This window comes from Cucurbita pepo, chromosome LG15 (assembly GCF_002806865.2).
Source record: "Cucurbita pepo subsp. pepo cultivar mu-cu-16 chromosome LG15, ASM280686v2, whole genome shotgun sequence".
Taxonomy (NCBI): domain Eukaryota; kingdom Viridiplantae; phylum Streptophyta; class Magnoliopsida; order Cucurbitales; family Cucurbitaceae; genus Cucurbita; species Cucurbita pepo.
The window spans coordinates 1337038-1362600 of record NC_036652.1 but is presented as its reverse complement, the minus strand read 5'-3'; the positions used below and the strand labels follow the sequence as shown (position 1 = coordinate 1362600).

General features: G+C 35.8%; 3 protein-coding genes across 7 annotated transcripts; 2 read left to right on the top strand and 1 right to left on the bottom strand.

The window, feature by feature from the left end:
* Positions 1–5349: 5349 nt before the first annotated feature.
* LOC111776332 lies at positions 5350–7158 on the bottom strand. Its single transcript, XM_023655761.1, has 3 exons — positions 7109–7158; positions 5668–5988; positions 5350–5593 (listed from the first exon to the last, which is right to left on the bottom strand). The coding sequence occupies exons 1-3, from the start codon at positions 7156–7158 to the stop codon at positions 5350–5352; spliced, it is 615 nt and encodes a 204-aa protein (XP_023511529.1).
* A 1106-nt stretch (positions 7159–8264) lies between these two features.
* Positions 8265–19983, top strand: LOC111776246 (mediator of RNA polymerase II transcription subunit 34). Of its 4 annotated transcripts, XM_023655644.1 has the most exons (20): positions 8265–8618; positions 9548–9771; positions 10253–10399; positions 10746–10961; positions 12015–12119; positions 12221–12325; positions 12443–12565; positions 12959–13047; positions 13389–13425; positions 14358–14391; positions 15400–15452; positions 15517–15594; positions 15682–15747; positions 16144–16210; positions 16361–16414; positions 16540–16647; positions 16893–16957; positions 17437–17515; positions 18244–18458; positions 19578–19983. In XM_023655644.1, exons 1-20 carry the CDS (start codon positions 8555–8557, stop codon positions 19767–19769), a joined length of 2121 nt encoding a protein of 706 aa, XP_023511412.1. In that variant the 5' UTR covers positions 8265–8554; the 3' UTR covers positions 19770–19983. The 4 variants fall into 4 exon arrangements, with proteins under 4 accessions (XP_023511412.1, XP_023511413.1, XP_023511415.1 ...); XM_023655645.1 differs by lacking the exon at positions 15682–15747; XM_023655646.1 differs by lacking the exon at positions 8265–8618 and having other exon boundaries at positions 9689–9771; positions 10250–10399.
* Positions 19984–21841: 1858 nt separating this feature from the next.
* Positions 21842–25537, top strand: LOC111811354 (protein MOS2-like). Of its 2 annotated transcripts, XM_023698163.1 has the most exons (3): positions 21842–23388; positions 24654–24858; positions 25137–25537. In XM_023698163.1, the coding sequence occupies exon 1, from the start codon at positions 21917–21919 to the stop codon at positions 23330–23332; it is 1416 nt and encodes a 471-aa protein (XP_023553931.1). In that variant the 5' UTR covers positions 21842–21916; the 3' UTR covers positions 23333–23388; positions 24654–24858; positions 25137–25537. The 2 variants fall into 2 exon arrangements, with proteins under 2 accessions (XP_023553931.1, XP_023553930.1); XM_023698162.1 differs by lacking the exon at positions 25137–25537 and having other exon boundaries at positions 24654–25115.
* Positions 25538–25563: the final 26 nt, after the last annotated feature.

Genomic DNA, 25563 nt, shown 5'->3' with positions numbered 1-25563 from the left:
TTCCCGGTAAACTCTCACTTTCTAATTTCAAAACCTTAAAATTCTCTTATCATATTTTCCCTTCAAAATTTTACCTTTATCTATAGGGTATATATGTTCGGGATTGGATTGGATTGAAGGATTTTTTTTACCCAACCCGAAAATTTTCACAACCCAACTCAATCCAACCCTCTATTTTCGAGTTGGATTATCGATTAAAAAAAATTATTTTTTTTAGAAAATTTTATTTATCCCCTCTTTATAATTATTTGGATACAATCTTAGATAAAAATAATTAAAAGTTAAAAAATCCATCTATAATTATTCACAAAAAAAAAAAAAAAAAAAAAAAAAAAAAAAAAAAAAAAAAAAAAAAAAAAAAAAAAAAAAAAAAAANATCAACATTGTTTGAGAACTCGTTAAACTAAGAAAAAATATAAGGATAGATCATTAAATTAAAAAACAATAAAAATGATTAGTTTAAATATATATATATATATATATGTATATATATATATAAATAACAAAAATAAAAAAAATATTATAAAAATATTTTAATTGAAATAGACTTATCTATAAAAGGAATATATAGATTTTGAAAATAGGGACGAAGAAACGGACAAACATACCCCGTTAACTTCTTCATATATTTTATATATTTTTATTTGACTCGGGTCAACTCGAAAGTTTTATTCCATAAGCCGAAACTGAACCGAGTCAGTTCGAGTTCAGAAAAATGAACCCAACCCAACCCTTATAGTTCGGGTTGGGTTGGTCCGGGTTGTCGAGTTGAATGTACCCCTAATTCTCTTTTTCCAATTGTGGCCATTGTGGTCCTAACTTATTCATTAATATATATAATTACTAAATAATTAAATATTTAATTTAATCTTAATTATTATTATAAATTTTGTATACAAAATATTTGACAATATTATATAACTAATAATAATATATTGTTTATACTTTTGCTTCCATTTTAATAAATTTACGCATATTAATAACTACTTTTTTTATAATAAAAAAATAGTGAATTACATTTTATATATTAAATATAATAAAAAAAAGATATCTTCATTAGTCAGTCCAACTCCACTCTAAGAAGAGGTCTAATTTATTTATTTATATTTTTTAAATTTAAACTTTTCATTATTTTTTCCATTTTCCCATTGGATTTTTGAAATAAAAATTAAAATATTAACAGAATTAAAAAATAATTTAATAAAAGAAAAATAAGAGAAAAAAAAAAAAAGATACACACGGTCAAAATTATAAACTGAAATCTTGATCGATGGTCACGTTAGACATAGTGTCTTGTTCAATGGTCGATGGCGCCATTATTCTTTTCTTGCTATGTTGCTGTAGCTCAAGGTTTTTTGGTAATTTTCTTTCAAGTCTTTCATTCTTGCTAAGTCGACATAAAACATAATCCGAGTCTACAACTTGGTGTATCGAATCTTGGTGCAAGCTATACTCATGCATAAACCATTCACTATGATGCTCGGGCAATTGGATATTCTCGTACCTAAAATGTTCCAAGAACACAAACAAAAGGTTAAAGATTCTAATGAAAATTGAAATCAAAATAATAGAACGAACCTGAAGCACTTGCGATAGCCGATTATTTGTTTTATCGGTCTTGGCAGCAAAAATCACTTTCATCAAGTTCTCGCCACTCCATGTACCGTTGGCCAAGCCAATCTTGCGATTGATATGCACCCACAGATGTTCGGATTTATTGGTTAGCCTCTTGAGTTTGGTGAAGAAATCGAGATGTTCGTTGTCAACGCCTCCAAAACGTAGCCAGATTTCCCATGGCTTCATTCCTCCATAAAGATCGCAGTCGAAGACTGCACCTTTGAAATATGGGAGGCCGTGAATCTTGAAGTTTAGATAGGGCACAACCTCTATTCATGCACTAACCAACCGAGTTTAGGGTCTATTGTTAGACATGTCTTAGTTGTCACCCATTGATGATTTCAAGAGTCGTAGAAGGTATACTACTGAAGTGCTATCGGTGGTGCTTAGTGGGGTAGTGACAAGTAGTTTTATTGTAGTTACTCTAAGATGGGTAGTTTTATTGATTTAACCCGAGAAGGGTACATGAGAAGATAGTTTACTATTCTAGTATGGAAAGATAAAGTGACAGGTAGTTTATTGATCTTATAAGCAGGTACATGGTGCTCGGTACCATTTGAGAGAATCCACTGATTAGAGCTCAGTAAGTAGATATGTATGGAGTACGATCATCATTTAGAGCAAAAAGGGCTCCTCTAGACTTGTGACTATTAGTACCCTATGACCTTTCCATGTGTCTCAGCACCCGAGGTGCACTTTATGCAAGACTGATGAATGAACTAGACATACGTGGAACCTAGAGCCAAGAGAAAACAAAAAATCTCTAAATCTTGAACATTAAGCTTTGGCACGTAAGATACTCAAGAATTTTTTAAAGAAAAGAAAGACCCAAATTTTTCTACTTAATTTAAGGTCGCTACTGTATACATATCATAAACATTGAATGCGGAAATACTCTATTTAAATTTCATAAAACATAACCTTTATCTTAAAACACAGCCATGGACTTACGTGTTTCAAAAACACCTTTAAAATGCCACAACGAAAGGTTAAATAAAATAAATAAACGTTTAAATTAAAAACATCCTATTCTAGCCCAAGTATAAGAAAATAAATATCACTACCCTATGCATATGCTATGGTCTCGAGTTGTGATGCTGTCGTCAGCCGTACAGGAATGCCTTGCCTTAACTTGAAAAATGAAATAACACATAGCTTGAGTATTTAAAGAAATATTTAGTAAGTGATCCCACTATTTCGGGTTAAATGCAAGAACATGTGAATGCAATGACGGGACCTATCATTTCAATCTATTTTTCTACGGTAATGTCCTAACGGGTAACTTTGATGTGTACCATATACTCTACACACAGGTCATACGTGCGAGTATGAACTCATCTGTCAGTTCGCAAACCATTGGGCCACTTTTCTTGTCGGGCGGGCCACGCAGGATTATGTAAAACAAAATGACCGTACCCCTGCCGGCAGCATTATGTAAAACATATTGATCGTATCCCTAACAGCAACATTTTGTAAAACATAATGATCGTACTCCTGCCCATCGTGATGAAATAGGGGTATGCCCAATGCATGAACACACATAATGCATGAGATCCCAATATTTTTTCATTTTCGACATTATTAAATATAACCCCGTTATCGTTGTACATTCATATCATATCTTTTCTCATTTTTCAATTTTCATATCATGCATAATTCTAACGGGTTATATTTCATTTCATTTCATTTATCGTGATATAATGCCATTCATAACATGCTGTATACATACAATTTAGAAAACATAACATAACGCTCCATGCTTTTAACATGTCATTTCATAACGTGCAATTCATACAACAATTACCTCAATAGTCCCACAAAACAATCTAAACATAACATATCACATCACAATATATCATATAAAAAATATGTCATATCGTATACACTTCGTGGTCATATCGTTCCCTAACTTATCATAGTCTTAACGTTCTTATACCTATCACAGTCATATCGTTACGTGAACGTACCTTAGTCATATCATCACAGGAACGTATCCTAACGCTATCGTTCTATCAATCTATTACAAACCTATCCCTTTCTACCCATAACCTAACCGTATTCTTTCATCAATCTCTCCTATCCATAACACTTCGGTATGTAATCTAACCTTAACGTTTCATGAACGTATCTTACTCTTATCGTTACATTTCGTTTTGTGCATCCTTCTCGTATCCTATCTCAAACATACCATTGAACACATCGTACCGTAATTATTATCATACCATTCACATATTATAACATATACATAATATATAAGAAGCATATCGATCCGCAGACAATTAACACATATCAATATATATGACACGTGCAGAACCACAGGACACGTGTCAACATCAAATATAACCATGCCGATAGTAAAGTCACTTACCTAGTTAGCTTAAGTTGTTGTCACGAATATATCCTTAATGAAAGTTCGATTCTATCTTTTGAAATTCAAGTCAATCTACGTGAGCCTATGACATCAATTTCAAGTTTGAAAAGACAGAGTTATTTCAAGTTAGTTTGTGCTTTCCTGCTCACTGTATTTACTTTTCTCTCTATATTTAGTTTATATTTTTTTAATTTTTGAATCTTCCTTCATTTTATTTTATCTGTATTTACTCTTTGCCTTTTAATTTTGTTCTATGTATTCCAAATTTCTAGGAGATCCCTGTTTCCAAATCTTTCTTTATCTTAGTGTTTCCTTTTGTTCACAAATTTTTCTTAGACATTTTATTTTTAATCTATTCATTTGACTACTGATATAAATTTAATCTACTGATGTGATTTACTGAATTAGTATAAATGATTGACATTTAGTTTCTAATTCAAAGCTAAATCACTGTAATAGTTTAATGAAGATCTAACTATAATTGGATGTGATTTCTAAAAAGGCAGATAAAAGAAAATGAAGATTTAATATATACATATCATATCTTTCTTCACTAAATCGGAGCTATTGTAGATAAAAGAAAATGTGGTAACCGTAATGCTTAGCTATTGTTGATTCCCAAAACGTCTTTATGACACATATATCCAAATTATGCTTAAAACTTTTAAAAATTATGCATTAAAAAAATATTATTATTATATTTTAGAGTGAAACTAAAATAAAATATTTTGAAACTAAAAAGTTTAAGGATTTTTTTTATAATTTTAATTTTTTTTTAAAAGTTTAAGGATATTATTGAATATTTTGAAAGTTTCGAAATATATATATTTTTTAAGCTGCATTTTTTAAAAAAATTAATTAATAAAAACGTCCATATAAAATATTTTTTTTTACCATTATTTTTCTTTTTTTGTAAGTTTTAAAATATTTTAATTATTATAATTAAATAACCACAAATAATATTTTTGATATTTTACCATTATCTTTTAAGTTTTAAAATATTTTGATCCGATTTTTATTACAATCAAATAAGCACGTACAAACCTATAAAAGCTCATTTCAAGAATATCAAGAAATACATTCACCAGAAATACATTCACGGAGTCTTTCTCAAATACTAATGGAGTCTCATGATCGCTCTCTCTTGCTCGTGGGAGTGAGATTGAGGCCTACCGATCCACAACTTCTTCAATATTTGCATTGGAAGATTCATGGCCAACCATATTTCAAAGGTGCAATCTTGGACTGTGATCTTTATGGAGAAATGGAGCCATGGGAAATATGGTCACGTTTGCATTCTAATAAACGGAAATCTCATATTAAAAAAAAAAAAAATGCAGAAGTTCCATTCATTGTCAAAATTATGAACTCATATCTTCATCCATGGTCACATCAGACATAGTGTCTTGTTCAATGGTCGATTCAGGCCTCGTTATTCTTTTCTTGCTATGTCGCTGCAACTCAAGATTTTTTCCTAATTTTCTTTTAAGTCTTTCATTCTTGCTAAGTCGACATAAAACGTAATTCGAATCTTCAACTTGGTGTATCGAATCTTCATGCATAATCCATTCGCCATGATGCTCCGACAATTGGACATTCTCGTACCTAAAATGTTCCAAGAATACAAACAAAAGGTTAAAGATTCTAATGAAAATTGAAATCAAAATAATAGAACGAACCTGAAGCACTTGCGATAGCCGATTATTTGTTTATCGGTCTTGGTAGCAAAAATCGATTTGACCAGGTTCTCGCCACTCCATGTACCGTTGGCCAAGCCGACCTTACGGTTGATATGCGCTGACAAACGTCCAGAGTTATTGGTGGACCTCTTGAGTTTGATGAAGAAATAGAGACGTTCGCCGTCGATGCCTCCAAAACGTAGCCAGATTTTCCATGGCTCTATTCCTCCATAGAGATTGCAGTCGAAGACTATATCTGTGAAATACGGGAGGTCATGAATCTTCCAATGCAGATATTGAAGAAGCTGTTGATCGGTAGGCCTGAATTTCACGCCCACTGGCAAGAGAGAGAGCGATGACGAGAATCCATTAAAATGTATTTCTTGAAATTTCCTTCCAATTCTGCTACGAACTAAACCTATTTAAGAATAAAACTAACCTGGGCCACTATTGTAATTAAACAAACTTTTTGGCCCTCGTTCCGCAATTTAATAAAAAAAATGGGTGCGCTTTCATAATTTGAGGAATTGAACATCCCCATTTGTAATTCTGTAAGTTTTTTTCATTTGATTTTAATACAATTGTACCAAGTGGAATTTTAACGAAAAAAAAAAAAAAAAGGTGAACAGTTGGACGATCATCACGTAGTGAGCATGACGAGTATGTTGTATGCGTTTATACGTTTATTATGCATGATTTAAGGTTTGGATAGCTCGTTATTGCCCAGTTATGAGTTGGACTATCACTATGTTTCATACAGTGCTAGTTGTGGTATCCATAGACTATGAGTTATTGTTTCACGTATTTTGGTCCTAATACCTAGTCACGAGTTCCATAGCCTTCTTGGATTGACTAGATATCTCTATTCATGCACTAACCAGTCGGGTTTAGGGTCTATTGTTAGACATGCCTTAGTTGTCACCCAGAGAGGATTTCAAAAGTCATAGAGGGTATGCTATTGATGGTGCCCAGTCGAGTAGTTTTACGGTTATAGCTTGAGTGGCGTAGTGACATGTAGTTTTATTGTTATAGTCTGAAAAGACAAAGTAACAAGTTGGTTTGCGACAGGTAGTTTTAGTGTTTTAACTCGATAAGGGTACATGAGTAGATAGTTTACTATTCCAATCTGGAAAAACATAGTGAAGGTAGACGTTGTTTGACACTATTATGGAGAATCTACTGATTAGAGCTGAGTAGGTAGATATGTATGAAGTACAATCACTGTTTAGAGTAAAAAAGGCTCCGCTAAACTTATGAGTATTATTACCCTAAAGCCTTTCCATGGGTCTCAGCACTTGAGGCGCACTTCGTGCAAGACTAACTAGGCTTCATAATTAATTTTTGAAAATAATACACTGAATACGAAAAATATGGAAAATATCTCATAAAAATATTAACCAATTTTATTTATATATATATATATATATTTTTTAACCATTACTGATCAACAACTTCTTCAATATCTACACTTGAAGATTCACGGCCTCCCATATTTCAAAGGTGCAGTCTTGGACTGTGATCTTTATGGAGAAATGGAGCCATGGAAAATATGGCTACGGTTCGGAGGCATCGACGGCGAAGATCTCTATTTATTCACCAAGCTCAAGAGGTCCACCAATAACTTTGGACGTTTGTCGGCGCATATCAACCGTAAGGTCGTCTTGGTCAACGGTACATGGAGTGGCGAGAACTCAGCTAGTCCAATTTTTGCTACCAAAACTGATAAAAAAATAATCGGCTATCGCAAACGCTTTAGGTTCGTTCTGTCATTTTGATTTCAATTTTTGTTAGAATCTTTAACCTTATGTTTGTGTCCTTGGAACATTTAAGTCATTGAATACATTTTAGGTACGAGAATGCCCAATTGGCGGAGCATCATGGAGAATGGATTATGCATGAATATAGCTTGCATCAAGATTCGATACAACAAGCGGTAGATTCAGATTATGTTTTATGCCGATTCAAAAAGAACGAAAGACTTAAAAGAAAATTACAAAAAAATCTCGAGGAGGAGCAACTTAGCAAGAGAAGAATGACCACCTGAATTCTTTCATAGTGGAAGTCGTGCAATAAGAGACGATAAAAGATATGATTCTGCACTACAACCGACACAGTAGTAACGTTAAAATGATCCTATCAATTTTATTTCGTTTAATATTTAAATTTTATTAGATTTTAGTTATTTATGTAATATTTATTGAAGATAAATATATTTTTTTAAATAAATTAATAAAATAGAGAGTTCGCCTTCTAATTTCAAAAGCCTTAAAATTCTCCTATCATATTTTCCCTTCAAAATTTTATGATAAAATTATAACATAATAACAATAATAATAATAATAATAATAATAATAATATAATTAAAAAATAGAAAATCAATAATTTATATATCCTTATTCATTAATATATTATTACTAAATAATTAAATATTTAATTTAATCTAAAGTACAAAAATAAATAAATTATTATTTTTTTTAAAGTTAAAAAATGTAAGGATATTTTTATTAATTTATTTTTTATTTTTAAAAATTATAATTTATAATTTAGCCCTATTTAAAACAAAAACATAAAATGGAGGGAAATGGGGTGCACGCGCCAAGAATACTACTCGCTCGATTAGGGGAGGGAATGAGACGACGGTAGGGCAGCGGAACACCGGCGGGGAGATCGGCGGAAACTCATGCAAATTCTTCTCAGTTCAGAACTCAAAGCCTTTCCATTTTCGTAAACGGCGGTTCATCTTCAGGTGTCTTGGGAGTCCATGATTGTTGCTGTCTCGACCTTCATTTCCATTATCCGCTCCCGAGCCCCTCACATGATTCTGGCTCTAGTGTTTCTGTTCTGATTGCCTTTGTTCAAAACCTGGTCTATAATTTGCGATCGAGAGATGAACACGGAAGAGGTATTAGAGGAGCTTCTCAACGTAGAAGTGCAGATAAACGAAGTCCAAGGTGCTTGAGTAGTCATTATCTTCTCTATTTTTGCGTTCCTTTATTCTTTATAATGTATGCCTGAATTTCCATTGGTGTCATTGCTGTTTCTGTGTTTCAGTTCGTGTTAACTTCTTGCATGAGTTAAAAGTTCGATCAAATCTTTATATGTACCGGTGGAATTCCTCAATGGAACTGAAAAATTGGGTTGGTTGAGGAAGCGTTGTATAGTCTGGTAGTAGTCATTAGTGTTGAGGATTGTTGGGAGGGAGTCCCCATTGGCTAATTTAGAGGATGATCGTGGGTTTATAAGTAAGGAATACATCTCCATTGGTATGAGGTCTTTTGGAGAAGCCCAAAGCAAAGCCATGAGAGCTTATACTCAAAGTGGACAATATCATACCATTGTGGAGATCCGTGATTCCTAACATGGTATCAGAGTCATGCCCTTAATTTAACAATGTCAATAGAATCCTCAAGTGTCGAACAAAGAAATTGCTAGCCTCGAAGGTGTAGTCAAAATTGACTCATGTGTCGAACAAAGGATGTACTTTGTTCGACGGCTCCAGAGAAAGGAGTCGAGCCTCGATTAAGGGGAGACTGTTTGGAGGCTGCATAGACCTCAGGGGAGGCTCTATGGTGTACTTTGTTCGGGGGAGGATTGTTGGAAGGGAGTCCCACATTGACTAATTTAGAGGATGATCAAGGGTTTATAAGTAAGGAATACATCTCCATTGGTAGGAGGCTTTTTGGGGAAGCCCAAAGCAAAGCCATGAGAGCTTATGCTCAAAGTGGACAATATCATACCATTGTGGAGATATGTGATTCCTAACAGTTAGAACCTCCCACGTTGCCGAAGCTGATCGTGTTTTATGTTTGTATAATGGATTATGTAATTCATTTCTTTTGGGTTGTCCTCGCATTTTGCCTTATGCCTTATCTTTCTGCAGCTGAAATAAATGTTCTTCTGGAACGCCAAGACAATTTGTACCAAAGAAAATCCGAGCTGCAGTCCTTGTTAGAACTCTGTAAAGAAACAGAAGATTCCGTCAGCCACACAGGCACTTCTACGAATTCAGAAAATTGGTCTGGTCCATTTAAATGGGATTCCGAAGCGAATGATGTTAAGTTGAACATCTTTGGCATATCCACATATCGTGCAAACCAGCGAGAGGTAAATATTTTCTTTTTGGTTTTTTTCTTCTCATATATAGGTTATATCTTTGATTCTGTTGTTTATCAACTAGAAATGGTCAAAGATTAAAGTGAACAGAGAGCAGGCCATCTTGTTGTTAAATGCAGGCTTTGGTGAAGCATGTTCTACATTTTCACTGGAATATAAATAGAGTTGCTTACTTTCCCTTAATAGGAGCAAGGGAAAAACGCGAAATCACCTGTAGCCTAATTCAATATATGAATCAAAGCTCTAACTACCTCTGATCTCTTCTACTCGGAAAACAATTCAAACCTATCTATTTTATTTATTTGATTGCTCTTATAAAGAAGAACACCTTGACTTTTCCACCATTATTCAAGTTCATAAATATTTACCAAAGAATGAACTAAGGACAATATGTTTGAACTGTTGAAGTTGTCTTTGTGATGCTATTGTTTTCCGTTTGTGAGTGGATTTACTAATTATTGCATAATAGTAGATTGTCAATGCTGTCATGAGTGGGCGAGATGTTTTGGTGATTATGGCTGCTGGAGGTGGGAAGAGTCTTTGTTACCAGTTACCAGCTCTTCTATATGATGGACTTGCTCTGGTTGTCAGTCCTTTACTTTCTTTGATTCAGGATCAGGTACCTCATAGTTACATTTTTCATGTTTTAGTGTAAGTTCTGTTAAGTAGAGTGACATGCTGAGTAGGTTTTATCAGTTTGGCTAATAAGTTTATATTTTTTTTTCAAATTTATATATGTTGGATTAGAAAATATCTCGGTCTGCTGGTTTTGTTTGATTTAGAAGAAATCAATACTTTTGGTCGTTTTTAGTTTTTTCTGGAACCAATATATTGGTTCAACATTGATTTTGGAGAAAAAGAGGAGCAACGCAGGTATTGGTTTCATGAAGAACACCCATATTTCACTTCTCCCAATAATTTCACTAGGTAAACCATATCTTTTGATCAAGAACACCTTTTTTCAGGTTATGGGTTTGGCTGCTTTAGGAATTTCAGCATCTATGCTTACTTCAGCTACTAGTAAAGAAGATGAGAAGTCCATATACAAGAATCTCGAAAAGGGTGAAGGGAATATGAAAATATTATATGTCACACCAGAAAAGATATCAAAGAGCAAGAGATTTATGTCTAAACTTGAAAAGTGCTATCATGCTGGTCGTCTTTCTCTTATTGCAATTGACGTGAGTATATCTATCAACATGTGTTATCTATGTTTCTTACTATGGTTACCATCACATTACCGCCTTACCCTTTGTTTCAGCGAATTATCCCTGTTGTTATCGAACTTTAAAATGTCAAACGAAGGAATAACAAAAATGTATTTGGTTTCGAACGTTGGTAGCTTCTTCTAGCCTATCATTATTTTTAAATAGAAATGAGGGAATGTAAATATAAAAACTCGAATAAAGAATGTCAGAGGGAATAAGATAAGAAAATCTATGAAGAGAGATTGAAATTACAAAATGCTGCAAAGGATTCAATTTATGACAGTTAAAGAACAAAAGAAATGATCAAATATAGCAAGATTAGACAATTTCTCAGAAATTTTCTCTTCGGAAAATGGCTCCATTGTGAAAACTGGTGGCTTCTTCGTTTTTTAGCATTGATAGATGTTATTATCATTACCAAAGCAGATGATAGTGTTAAAAGGACCAGAAGGACACTTTTTCAAAATGGAAAAAGAGAGTTCTCTACATCTGTCCTTTTAGGGTGAAAAGAATACTTGCATGGTGAAACTATTCCACAGTTGGTGCAGCCGACCTTAGTAAATAACAGATAGAAGTATATGCACAAGGAATATGTGCTCATAAAGAGCATTAATATGTTTCTAGAAGTTAAAGACTCAGGCTGGAATTAGTTTCTGATTGATAAAGAAAAACATTATTCTGGTCTTTGCTACAACATGATTTACAAGATTACAAACTGCAGGTTCCTATTTCCCAATCTCCAAGATTTCACCATTCATATAGATTAAAAGTTATTCTTTCAGCAATATACTTTATGCCATTATCGTTAATCACGATCATAACTATTGAATTTCTTGTTTCAGTACCTTTGTAAAATTCCCAAAACTAAAGCTTTTAGGTTAGAGTTAATATTTTTATTAGTTCTTAAAAATGAAATCTTATACATTAACATATCTTTTTTGGTTTATTGGTACTCACCTTCTAGTGAATAATGAGTTTGCACATGCAAGAAAGGATTTTTTTTAATCTATTTGTCTTTCTCTGTAGGAGGCTCATTGCTGTAGTCAGTGGGGCCATGACTTTCGACCTGACTACAAGAATCTTGGTATTCTGAAGACTCAGTTTCCAAATGCTCCTGTGATTGCTTTGACTGTATGTTATTATTCTACTTTTGTGGAAAAAGTCTTATCTTTTCCATTCAATCTTTTTAACGGACTACATTATGAATTAAATATCTTGTTATATTCTTTTAGGCAACTGCCACTCAAAGGGTCCAAAATGATCTGGTTGAGATGCTTCGCATCCCCAAATATGTTAAATTTGTCAGTACAGTCAACAGGCCAAATCTCTTTTACATGGTATACTGTAAACATTGTCAAAAAAAAAAAAAAAAAAAAAAAAAAAANAAAAAAAAAAAAAAAAAAAAAAAAGTCTTTGGGAGATTCCTACTTAATGATTCAATCATTGTACTACAGGTACGGGAAAAGTCGTCCGTTAGCAAGGTGGTGATTGATCAAATAGCTGAATTTATACAAGAATCTTATCCAAACAATGAATCGGGTATAATATACTGCTTTTCCCGAAAGGAGTGTGAGCAGGTCTGTATCGACACTCTCTATGTGCTATCTGGATCATCATAGTAAACCTTTACGCATGGCTTAACGAAAAATATTTCTAAAACATGTACAATATATTATGAAGTCTAATGGGAGCACTTTTTTGCATGATCTTGTTTTTTTGGGGCTTTCTGTAAAATCTTTTGTCCGTTTCTTAGAGTCAACGAACAGTTTAATGAATTTCGTATAAGAAAAGTTTAGAAGCAGATTTGCGAATTGTTGTATCTCATGCAAGTGCTACTATTTTTCGCAAGGGTTTGTAATTTGACCATGGTTGTGCTTTATGCATTGTCTGGTTCATCTAATGTAATGTGGGATCTTGTTTATACATGACACTAGAAGCTTGTGTTTCTCTTATTTCTTCAAGAATTATAGGTTGCAAAGGAGTTACGTGTGAGAGGCATTTCTGCTGACCATTATCATGCAGACATGGATTCTGTTGCACGTGAGAAAGTTCATATGCGGTAAAGTAATTCCGCTCGCTGGTCAATGTTTATGAATCTGTACTTCGTATTCGGTAATTTGGGAGAAAGTAGATTGGCTTTCCACATGTCATGGCGGGACATCTTTACTAAATAATATAAAAGTATAAAACCAAGGCGTGAGCATGGCCAATCATCACTTTCTAAAAAACATGAATATCGCTCTATATGATATGGATGTAGATGCCCAAATCTCTAACAAAATAACTTATCACAATTTAAATGAGTAAAGCTACTTGGACATCTCTATTTAAATTTCTGCTTAATTCTTGATTCAATTTACCAAAGTTTCTTTGATATCTTGTAAATGTTTTCTATCACAGGTGGAGCAGTTCTAGGTTGCAGGTTATTGTTGGCACGGTATGCATAATTGGATTTTCCTCGTCTCTTTTCTGGGGGAAGTGTTTTTGGTCAAAATACACTTTTGGTCCCTGAGGTTTAAAGTTGATATCTAGAACCACTTAAAACCATTTCTCAAACATTAGGGACTAACGTGTTCGTTTTGGAACTTCAGATATCAAATAGACATTAACTTCAAACATCAGGCACCAAAAGTGTATTTTGCCTCTATTTAGAGGGACTCTGATTTCATTCTAAAACATAAAGAAGATACAGTTACAAGCATTTAACCAAAGGCAAGGAGATAAAATATCACTTTCCAATGAATAAAAAAGGGGGTGTTACGATAATTTCTTTGATTTTGTGGTTAATCTGGGTTTGGTTTTTGTCAAGCATTAATGGAAATGGTAAGCTTGTTTACGAATGGTTGATAAATAACATGCTATGTTTGGTATTGAGAATGGTTTTTCTAAAATGTGATTTAGATTTTTTTATGTATTACCTAAATTATATATATATTTTTTAATAATTTGATTAATTGTATTAAATTAAACTAAATCTATTAATAAAATTGGTTTTTTTATAAAAAGTGAATAATTAGAATTAAGGAAATTAATTTGAGTAATTAAAATTTGTATTAATTATTACTAGCAAGTTTAGGATGAAATGCTCAGTAGTAACATATCTTTTTGAACCCATTCCCCCCCCCCCCCCCCNACACTCACACTTAATTATTGCATACCAAATGTTCCTATCCCCAATGCTAAGAAACAGCTACTGGGCACAATATTGAAAAAGAGGAAATTCAGGAACCCAGTTTAGGTGACCCTTTGAGATCATGTAAAGAGTGAACGTTCAATCGTCCTGCAATTTTTTATTTTCTAGCATCTTGGTACGTATAAGCATTGCATTGGTTAACTGATCTAATAGCTTGAAGTGCTTTGGCATTTCAGGTAGCCTTTGGTATGGGAATCAACAAACCAGATGGTTAGTTTCTTGCTAATTTATGGTTTTAACAATGTTGCAGGACTTCTTCCTCTTTTTATTTTTCAGCCGAATTTTTTTTGCTGATAATGTTAGCTCGTGATTTATGTGTTTGATTAGGGCCCATCTTTTATTTTTGGATAGCCTCTAAGTGATAATACTTGTTTGGTCATTTTTAAAATCTAGTTGAAATTTGTGTAAAATAGGGGATTCATTTTGCACTTGGATTATACTTCATGTTGCATGTGATATCTCACATTGGTTGGAGAGGAGAACGAAACACACTTTATAAGAGAGTGGAAACCGTTCCCTAGCAGACACGTTTTAAAGCCTTGAGGGAAAGCCCAAAGAGGACAATATCTGCTAGCGGTGGGCTTGAGCCGTTACAAATGGTATCAGAGCTAGACACCAGGCGATGTGCCAACGAGGAGGCTGTTCCACGAAGGGGGTAGACACGAGGCGGTGTGCCAAGTAAGGACGCTGGGCCCCGAAGGGGGGGTGGATTTGGTGGTGGTCCCACATTGATTGGAGAAAGGAACGAGTGCTAGCGAGGACGCTGGGCCCTGAAGGGGGCTGGATTGTGATATCCCACATTGGTTGGGGAGGAGAACAAAATACCATTTATAAGGGTGTGGAAACCTTTTCCTAGTAGACGCGTTTTAAAGCCTTGAGGGGAAACCCGAAAGGGAAAGCCCAAAGAGGACAATATCTTCTAGCGGTGGGTTTGGGCCGTTACATTGCATGTCTTGAAAATCGGGACAAAAAGGATGAACACGGTTTAATGTTCCTCATCTTTGAAATTGGTAAAGGAAAGATGAGGAAAACATAGAGGAAAATGAAAATAGAAGGGAGAAAAATGAGAGAATAGTAAGGTCAATGGGTGTGTGTATGTATGTTCTAATTTTAATTTTTAAAATGCAGTAGTTTTTTTTTTCTTTGTTAAATTTATCTGACACGTCATATCTGAACATCGACATACTCTGAAACCCATTTCTCGGTTACTGCTTGTAGTCAGATTCGTCATCCATCACAGTCTGAGCAAATCAATGGAAACATACTATCAGGTCCTTCTCTAACTAAACATACATTTCATTCAATTCTCTCCCTTTGTAACTTCTTGTGTCGCAGGAAAGTGGACGAGCTGGACGGGATGGGCTTCCATCCGAATGCCTACTTTACTATAGGCCTGGTGATGTCCCAAGACAAGTAAGTAGTTTTCGAGGCATTGGCATGAGCCTATGTGTATTATTCAACTTCCTGAAGATTTAGTAGTCTATACTGTCATCCTTGCAGAGTTCAATGGTATTTTATGAGAATTCTGGATTGGAGAATCTATATGGTATTGTTCAATATTGTCAGGTATTATCTTTACAATTAAATTGAAATGTGTTCGAGTTCTTTTTTAAAATTGTATTTTTTTTTAAGTTAATAAACAAATAATATAATTGCAGAGGTGTTTTAAGTTTACCTTTTCCCTTCCCTTATTTCTTTTTAAAGCTATTTATTTGGAAATAGACAAGATAATTTTGGAGATTTCAACTTACTTCAGATGAGAAGGAAAATTTAGCATTTGTCGTGCTCTTGATATTAAACATCTTAATTTCATTTTCTTTACTTTATGTTAGTTGACAGTTGAGATGGTGTTTTTATTTTCTTTTTGTTGCCTTCTTTAGGAGAATGCTTTACCCTTTTGTTGTCTCCTTCAATTTTATTTTCTTAAAATGTGATTGTATTTCCTCTTTCTAATTATTGCAGTCCAGACAACAATGTCGTCGCAGTGCCTTCTTCCGACATTTTGCTGAGCCATTAAAAGACTGCAATGGTACACTCTCCCCTCCCCATTTCTTTTATTTATTATTACCTTTTTTTTTCTTTTGGGGGGGTGGGGGGTGGTCTGCTGGGGAAGGGGGTGGTTCTGCAAACACTTCCTGTTTTTCTTTCTGGAAAAATAATCATAGATCTAAATTTTCAGGGATGTGCGATACGTGTGCAGTCCCCAATGAGTTTACGGAATTGGATGTCTGTTGTATGTTCCTTCAACTTTTGTTTCTGATGCCTATTTATTTTAAGTAAAAGAAGTTATTCTCTTTCCTTTTCTTTTCTAAGGAGGATTTTTCTTCTAATTCTAGTGTACTTTATCTTTTTTAATAGGTCATGCTAGAGTTATTATTTCAATGTTACAAGATGTACAGAAGACCAATCAGAGGATGACAATGTTGCAATTAGTTGACAAATTGAAAGGAAAACGCAACGAACTAGGTTGGTTTGCTGATATTCTTTACTGTCCGAAGATATCTAAGGATGAGTATACAATTGATTTTTGTATTGCTATTTCACATGGTTTATTATAGCTTAGAATGGAAGAGGCTGTTTTCGCGTTTTCACGTGCTTGCATTACATCTGATTAGCATCTCCTAGCCGAGAGAGAGAGAAATTTTGTCTTGCTTGGCAATGCAGTTTGCAGAACTTCATTGTTAAGGTCTTAACGTTGTGTATAATTTCAGTTTCTGACCTAAGGAAAGAGGAGATGGAGCAACTTATCATACAACTTTTATTAGACCGTGTTTTGGTAAGGTTTCTTCCTCTTTATGTAACTTGCTATAATACAATGAAGGCCTAGGGGAAGGAGGGGGGAGGTGGAACCATGGAGGAATTTAGCGTTTTTTTTCTTCCTCGAGGTTCTCTTCAAATAAAAGATCTTTCTCCTGCCTTTTCCTAATCGAGACAAATCAGGAGCATGGTTGTAATCTCCTTACGTTCTGTTGGGATTGGAGACCTTCTTTCTGTATTCATTTTATTATATAGCTATACAAACTACTCGTGCTCTAATTGTTTCTCGATCAACATTTGATCAATCAAGACCGATCTAACATCATCGGAAGTATTATTCTCTTCTATTCTTTTGATCGAAAATTATCTTCTATTTATGAGTCGAATTACTATGACATGTAGTTAGTTTTTCCTGTTCGTTGATTGGCTCATCTATGCTGCTGTATTATATCTTTTCTAATCCGTTTGTGGCATTGGAATAATTTTCTGTTGCTTCAGAAAGAAGAATTTCAGCATACAGCTTATGCTACAAATGCGTATATTACAGTTGGACCATTAGCCCGGCAAGTGTTGCAAGGTTAGGAATGCTATTTTTCAACAGTTGATGGTCACATGAAAACACTGTAAATACAAAGGATTGTTTTCCTTTGTTATTGCTATAAAGCCAGTGGGAAGGATTTTTTCGTTCTTTCAACAAACAACAATTAAAGAAAAGTACTGTGTTCTAATTTCTAAACAAATTTTCAATTATTGTACTTATCCTAAAAAGTATCGTATTTGTGAGATCCCACCTCGGTTGGGGAGGAGAACGAAGCATTCCTTTTAAGGATGTGGAAACCTCCTCCTAGCATGGGTTGTTACAAATGGTATCAGAGCTAGGGCAATGTGCCAGCGAGGAGATGAGCCCCTTCGGGGGGTGGACATGAGGTGGTCTGCCAGCAAGGACGCTGGATTGTGAGATCCCACATTGGTTGGGGAAGAGATCAAAGCATTCTTTATAAGGGTGTGGAAACCTTTCCCTAGCAGACACGTTTTAAAAATCTTGAGGGGAAGCCCGAAAAGGAAAGCCCAAATAAGACAATATCTGCTAGCGGTAGGTTTGGGCTGTTATAGTATTTCTCTCTAAGAAAATTGAACTTGAACAGTTCCAAAAAGCCTTGAATATATATATATTTGAATTTCAGAGAATTAAAAACACAGTTTGGTTATCGAGCTATTACTTGTTTTTTAAGAAAAAAAATGTGAAACTGGAAAAGGATACCAAAAGATATACTAATCGACTTCGCTGACATTGTTTGCATACAGGGAAGAAGGTTGTGAAACTTGAGATTTCCGGCAAACAAAAGATAACTGGTGTTAAATCTAGAAGAAAAAGTGTTGCTTCATCAGGTTTAGAGTATAAACTCGACGAGCTACGCAAGGAACTTGCGTCCATTGACGGAGACATTTTCCCTCATTCAGTGCTCTCTACCCAGCAAATTGGTGTCTTAAGTGCCCAAAAGCCCACTTCCTTGGATCAGGCGAGTTTTCTTAATGTCAATTTTATTTATTGATTTCGTAAAGGTTGACTGCTGGTTGCTTAAGAAGCCTTTACATACAGGAGTCCCGTTCAATTTAATTATAAGCATCTGAGTTTAAGAATTGCCAAAAAAAAAAAAAATCCCCTGGCTGAGATCAAATAGGACCGCACTTATAACTACTTTGTTTCCTGGTCATTTATTTTTTAAATTCATGCTTGTTTCCTCGTAATCACCTTAAAACCACCTCTCAATCTTCTTCATGTAAAACCTGCTTTATTTAGATCAGGAAAATCGTATGGTTTTATGAAAATATGTGCTATGGCTCGAATCCGTAGGCAATCCTATGTATGATAGGAGCAGTTGACAATTGAATCCAATTTTGCCTATTATTTTCATTTTCGTATCCGTAATAGTGCGAAAAGAAGGAAGGCCCAATTCCAAGTTGTTCAAGAATAGTGGCGTTGAGTTTCTCGCCCCTTTGCCTTAGGATTAGTCAGTTCTATTTCTCGATGGGGGCAAGGGAAGGGATATAACTCAGCGGTAGAGTGTCGCCTTGACGTGGCGGAAGTCATCGGTTCGAGCCTGATTATCCCTAAACCCAATGTGAGTTTTTCTATTTTTACTTGCTCCCCCGCCGTGATCGAATGAGAATGGATAAGAGGCTCGTGGGATTGACGTGAGGGGGNTGACGTGGCACAAGTCATCGATTCAAGCCTTATTATATCCCAAAACCCAATGTGAGTTTTTCTATTTTTATTTGCTCCCCCGTCGTGATCGAATGAGAATGGACAAGAGGCTTGTGGGATTGATGTGAGGGGCTGGGGATGGCTATATTTCTGGGAGCGAACTCCAAGCGAATATGAAGCGTATGGATACAAGTTATGCCTTGGAATGTCATACTTGTTTCAAAAATGTATTATTTTTCCAATATGAGCCTAACTTAACTTGTATAACGTATCAAAATACGTATTATTTTACCATTGACCTATAAGAATAACTTTTTTTAGTTTTTAAATTTTTCTTGGTAGCAAGTGCTTCTCTGATTCTTCTTTGAACACATTGACTGCAGTTGTGATTGACCAATCTAAAATGCTGAAAATGTTAATGTTTTTTTTGCAGTTGGAAACAATGATCGGAAAAGTGAAAGCAGAGAAGTATGGAAATAGGATTCTTGGGGAAATAGAAAAGTGGTCCGCTGCTCAAAGCCAAAATGCTTCGCAAGAAGAGAAAGGAGATGAAAATAGGGCTCCAAAAAGACCGAAAACCATCGACACTCACGTTGTTATTGAGAGCAGCGACGAGGAAGCCTGATGAGTTCAACAAAGATTTTGTGATCAGATCCACTGGTTTGTAGCTTTCTTCCTCATCTCTCCCCTTCTGTTTCCTATTCAAGGTCCCCCTTTTTTGGTTGCTCCTATGATGCCATGTGCCATACTTAATTTGATGCCATGAGAAGGGGATATGCTTCATTACTAATAGAACGGACCTGGGTTTTATGGGTTTAAAAATTTCAGAATTTGATTCATTCATTTTTCCTCAGAATCTTCCTTCTCCAAGGTTTAAGGAGAGTTTATAATGCCAGTATCCGAACTAGAAGTTCGGAAATGGCTTTAGAATAAGATTATTGATGATGTATCGTTCTCCTCGGTCGCATCATAACATTTGTCTGTTTTTGCCCTTGCATGGTTGGATGGATGTCACTTAAGGGTTGTTGTTTTGCTTGTCGCCATGTGAGGGTCATAACTTATTCTCTTCATAGTCTAGTTGTGACACATGGTTTTAAATGATACACTGTTCTTCTCGGTCACATCATAACACTCATTTGTTTTTGCTTTGTGTGATCGGATGGACGCCACTTAAGGGTCGTTGTTTTGCTTGTCGCCATGTGAGGGTCACAACCTACTCTCTTCATAGTATAATTGTGACACATGGCTTTAAATGATGCACCATTCTCCTCAGTTGCATCATAACACTTATCTGTTTTTGCTCTTGCATGGTCGGATGGACGCCACTTAGGGTCTCTGCTTTGCTTGTCGCTATATAACGCTTACAACCTATTCTTTTCATAGTATAGTTTTGATACATGGCTTTAAATGATGCACCGTTCTGCTGGTCACATCATAACACTTGTCCTGTTTTTGTCCTTGCGTGGTTGGATAGACGTCACTTGAGGGTTGCTGCATTGCTTGTCGCCATGTGAGGGTCACAACCTACTATCTTCATAGTATAGTTGTGACACATGGCTTTAAATGATGCACCGGTCTCCTCGGTCGCATCATAACACTCGTTTGTCTTTTGCCCTTGCGTGGTTGGATGGACGCCACTCAAGGGTCTTCACTTTTTTTGTCACTATGTGAGGGTCACAACCTACTCTCTTCATAGTATAGTTGTGACACGTGGCTTTAAATGACTTTAAAAGTATCAAAACGAAGTTATAAGAACGGAAGGCATATGGGTTAAGATGCGTGTTTGGAATTTGGATTGCATAGTGAAATTTGAAATCTAAGCCTATAGGCTTATTAGGTGCGTACCCCATAGCCTAGTAGAAGCTCATTAAGGTAGGAATGGGCTTATAAATGTGTGTAAATAAACCAATGCCACTCGAATTCTTTGTCAATGTGTCATAATTTTGAATTTAAAATTTTATAATGTCAAAATTATAGTAAAGAAGATAAATAATAATAATAATAAATATTGTATTTCGGGTAATAAAATCAATTTGTTTTTGTTAAATTAGAATATATATTATAAATTATATAAATATATATTCGAGCTATGTTCAGTGGTATCTTACTCCAAGCTTGATGGACTAAAATTATCGAAAACGCTTTGTTTTTTGAATTTCTATTGCCTACCAAAAAGGCCTTAATTATTTTGAACTTTCATACTTGTTTCTAACAAGTCTTTTAGTACATTTTGAGACATGTTATCTCTAGCCATGAGCAGTCATACGACCCATCTAACGTGAAAATAAATAAAAGGGGTTTGAAACGAGCATGTGTTCAGGGATAACACGTCTTAGACAAGCATGATTAGAACATTCGACATGTAGCCATAGACAACACGTCTTGAACAACAAGCATGATTAGAACATTCGACATGTAGTCATAGACAACACGTCTTGAACAAACATGACCATGACGAACTTTAAGAAGTATTTATTTAAAAATATTAAAAAATAGTTATTTTGTCTAATCTATCATTTTTAATTTCATAATTTCTAGTTTTTGTCTTTTTTTTTTATTATTTATTTATACTTTATTCAAATTTCAAATTAGCCTAGATTTGCATGATAAATAAACCGGGTAATGAAACAGCCGAACCGGCGGTTCAGTTTTTCCCCGTAGTCTAAAGTCAAACCGGATTCATGGTCTCTCCATATCCCACCGTCAAAAGAACTCGAAAACTCCATTTCCGAAATTCCAGGCCCCCAGTTTTGAAGGATTCGGGATTCAACCATGAAGCTTTCATTCTCTCTTCCTTCCAAATCCTCTTCCTCTTCCAAGCCAAATCTCGTCAGACCTTCGAAGGAATTCGACGACAAAACCCTAGATCATGGAGATTTAGAGGATTCCAAGGAGTATGTTAACGAATTTGACGCCTCGAAACCCTTCTCCGGAACCAGGGCTAACCCCAGAAACATTGTTATTCCTTCCCTCCAGAACGAATGGAGGCCGCTGAAGAGAATGAAAAATCTCGAAGTCCCGCTTGGGCAATCGGACGAGTCTGATCTCAAGTTCGAGTCCGCCTCTGGATTAGATCCGCCGGAAGATTCGAAGATGTCGTTTGGTCTCAACGTCAGGCAGTCCGTCGACGGTATTAAGAGTGCCGATGATTCGAAATCTGTGGAGGAGTCACGGCCTGCTCCTTTGGAGGTTGTTATGCTGGAGAAGTTTAAAGCGGATCTGAAGAGGTTACCTGAGGATAGAGGCTTCGAGGATTTTGAGGAGGTTCCGGTGGAAAGCTTTGCTGCGGCTTTAATGGAAGGCTATGGCTGGCGTCAGGGTCGGGGAATTGGGAGGAACGCCAAAGAGGATGTTAAAGTTAAGGAATATAATCGAAGAACAGACAAGCAAGGGCTAGGGTTTGTCACCGACGTTCCTGTTGGGCTTTCAAGCAAGAAGGATGAGAAAGATAAAGGGAGAGAGCGCGAGAAAAACAGGGATGGAGATAGAGTGAAGGAAAACAGAGATCGAGGAAGTGATGTATTGTCTACTATTGGGAAACATGTTAGGATTATTGGCGGAAGAGATGCGGGTTTGAAAGGTAAAATTGTCGAGAAGTTAGATCATGATTTGCTTGTTCTTAAGCTTAGAGACGAACATGTCAAAGTGAAAGTCCGTGCAACTGATATTGTCGAATTGGGTTCCAAAGAAGAGGAAAGATTCTTGAGGAAACTGGAGGAATTGAAAGTTCAGGATGAAAACAAAGGCCAGAGACGGAGAAGAGAAGTTGTGGAGAAGCGTGAAAATGGTACAAAGGACGAAGAAAGGAAGAACAGTAGAATGTCTTGGGTCACTAGTCATATTCGCGTTAGAATCATCAGCAAAGACTTTAAGGGAGGAAAGTTTTATCTGAAAAAGGGAGAGATAGTAGACGTAGTTGGGCCCTCTATTTGTGATATATCCATTGATGGGAGTAGAGAGCTTGTCCAAGGGGTCTCTCAAGAGCTTCTTGAAACTGCACTTCCTAGACGTGGGGGACCTGTTCTTGTTCTTTATGGTAAGCACAAGGGAGTTTATGGGAGTTTAGTTGAGAGGGATCTTGACAAAGAGACGGGGGTAGTGCGGGATGCAGATAGCCATGAATTACTTAATGTGCGTTTAGAACAGATTGCTGAATATATTGGTGACCCAAGTTACTTGGGATATTGATTCTTTGTACCCAAGATGGTGCTGGACCTGTTTTAGAGGTTACTCTGTTTTATCAGGTACTTTTGGTTCTAATATTTCTTCTTATATGCATACATAGTTGGTTTATCAGCTACTTTGTTTAACGTGTTGAAATGTACTCTCACTATATTTCTTTCTTTTCTTTCCATATTCGTTGGGGAACTTGTGTGATTTATGTGAAAATTGATGGTTTAGCTTATAAGGTCAAATGATGAGAGATGACGATCCAATGTATATGTGGGATCCCACATTGGTTGGGGAGGAGAACAAAGCATTCTTTGTAAGGGTGTGGAAACCTCCCCCTAGTAGAGACACTTATTAAAAACCTTGAGGGGAAGCCCGAAAGGGAAATCCCAAAGAGTACAATATCTGCTAGCGGTGGGCTTGGGTTGTTACAAATGGTATCAGATTCAGACACCATGTGCCAGTGAGGAGACTGAGCCCATAAGGTGGATGGACATGAGGCGGTGTGCTAGCAAAGATGTTGGTCTCGAAGGGGATGGATTGGGGGTCTCACATCGATTGGAGATGGGAACGAGTGCCAGCGAGGATGCTGGGCCCCGAAAGAGGGGTGGATTGTGAGATCCCACATCGGTTGGGGAGGGGAACGAAGCATTCTTTATGAGGGTGTGGAGACTTCTCCACGTTTTAAAAACCTGGAGGGGAAGTCCGAAAGGGAAAGTCCAAAGAAGACCGGCTAGTGGTTGGACTCTTACCGTGTTAGAGGGAAATGGCTGGTATTGCTGGTATTGGGGCTAAATAAAAGGTGAAAAATTGACAATCCATGTGATGAAGCGAAAATGATCTACTATGCTAAGCTTTTGTTGGGATGTTTTACTTTTAATCTTACATGCTCTCTTACGTTAAACTAAGCCTTAGCCCTACATCTCCCACATTTTATACAAGTGATGTAATACATATTCATGTTCTTCTCTATATATGTCATGAGCCATTGTCAAACTTCGTGTTTTCTTTCATGAAAAACTTTAAAAGAAAATCTACATTCTTTTTGTTAGTCAACTCATATTTCTATGAAGATGCTTGAATTCTGAACATATTGATCCAAGAGACTAAAACAGAGTTCTTAAATTTTTGGGACCGTAAGTAGTAAATACAGGGATTAGTATAAGGCACCAAAACTGTATTTGAACTTTGAATTCTCAACTTGTTTCAGCGTATCTATAGCTGGTAACTGACCACTATTAGCTGTTAGGATTAGGATTTTATTGTTTTCAATTAGATGATATTGGGGATTATGCAAATTGTTGTTACTTTCTGATCGATGATTTCATGTATCGTTCAGAGTTTGGATAAATGACATGCCGTGACTCGTGAGTTATCTGAACAAGTCCTTCACATGAATGAGCCGCCTATGTGCTAATGTGCATAGTAAGTCGTCTTAGAATGCTCAGAGCATGAAGTGTATGCAGAAAACTCCTGCACCAGCCAAGTGGTGGTGATAATTATTCCCTCTTACCTTCAAGATGCTTCTGAATAGTGAACTTGTGGTAATTTTCACTGCATTTGTTCTCAAGGTAGTGAATTATCTGATGTGTTGGTGATAACTAATTGTAGGGGATATGATATTGGGTTAAAATCCCGTTGAGAGTTTTTAAACAAATTATAATTCACTGCAAACACGTATGCCTCATGTTCGCCCAATGTTTGAATTGTAATGGAGGCATAAAAAATGGGAGTTCTATGGGTTTGCATGGAATGCATTTAGTTGAAAGTGATGGTATTTTCCTCGCTTCTTTAATATCTATTCTTTGACTAATATTTCCAGATTCCAATCTTCATGAATGGCATCCCTCTTCTCCAAAGTCGGAAGTTGAGAGAGAGATAGATCGAGGGTGATGCTCATACTTACCGGTGCATAGTTGTTGGAACTAGCTTTCAGGTGCATCTTGTGCATAGACCTTTATTTGGAGATTTTTTTGTGAGATCTTGTGAAAACTTCTCCGTAAGTAGATACCTTGAGGGGAAGCCTAAAAGTCTAAAAGAGAAAGTCCAACGAAAAATATCCGCTAACAGAGAACTTAGATTGTTACTTTTTTTTTTTCTTTACTATCGGTTTATTTCATCTCTCTCGTCGTGACCTCGTTTCTGGAACAGTTTACCTTTGACTTCGATCAACATTCAAGCTGCCAAAAGAGCATATAATACCAAAGAATTTGATTGCTTTTAGAAATTGGCTTCTAGGACTTTACATA

Coding starts and splice junctions, on each gene's coding strand:
- LOC111811354 (XM_023698163.1), top strand. CDS start 21,917: ATGAAGCTTTCATTCTCTCTTCCTTCCAAATCCTCTTCCTCTTCCAAG.
- LOC111776246 (XM_023655644.1), top strand. CDS start 8,555: ATGAACACGGAAGAGGTATTAGAGGAGCTTCTCAACGTAGAAGTGCAG. Junction 8,619..9,547: donor GCAGATAAACGAAGTCCAAG/GTGCTTGAGTAG, acceptor ATCTTTCTGCAG/CTGAAATAAATGTTCTTCTG. Junction 15,595..15,681: donor CTGGTGATGTCCCAAGACAA/GTAAGTAGTTTT, acceptor TCATCCTTGCAG/AGTTCAATGGTATTTTATGA.
- LOC111776332 (XM_023655761.1), bottom strand. CDS start 7,158: ATGGGAGGCCGTGAATCTTCAAGTGTAGATATTGAAGAAGTTGTTGAT. Junction 5,989..7,108: donor ATTGAAGAAGTTGTTGATCA/GTAATGGTTAAA, acceptor CGTGAAATTCAG/GCCTACCGATCAACAGCTTC. Junction 5,594..5,667: donor GGCTATCGCAAGTGCTTCAG/GTTCGTTCTATT, acceptor GGAACATTTTAG/GTACGAGAATGTCCAATTGT.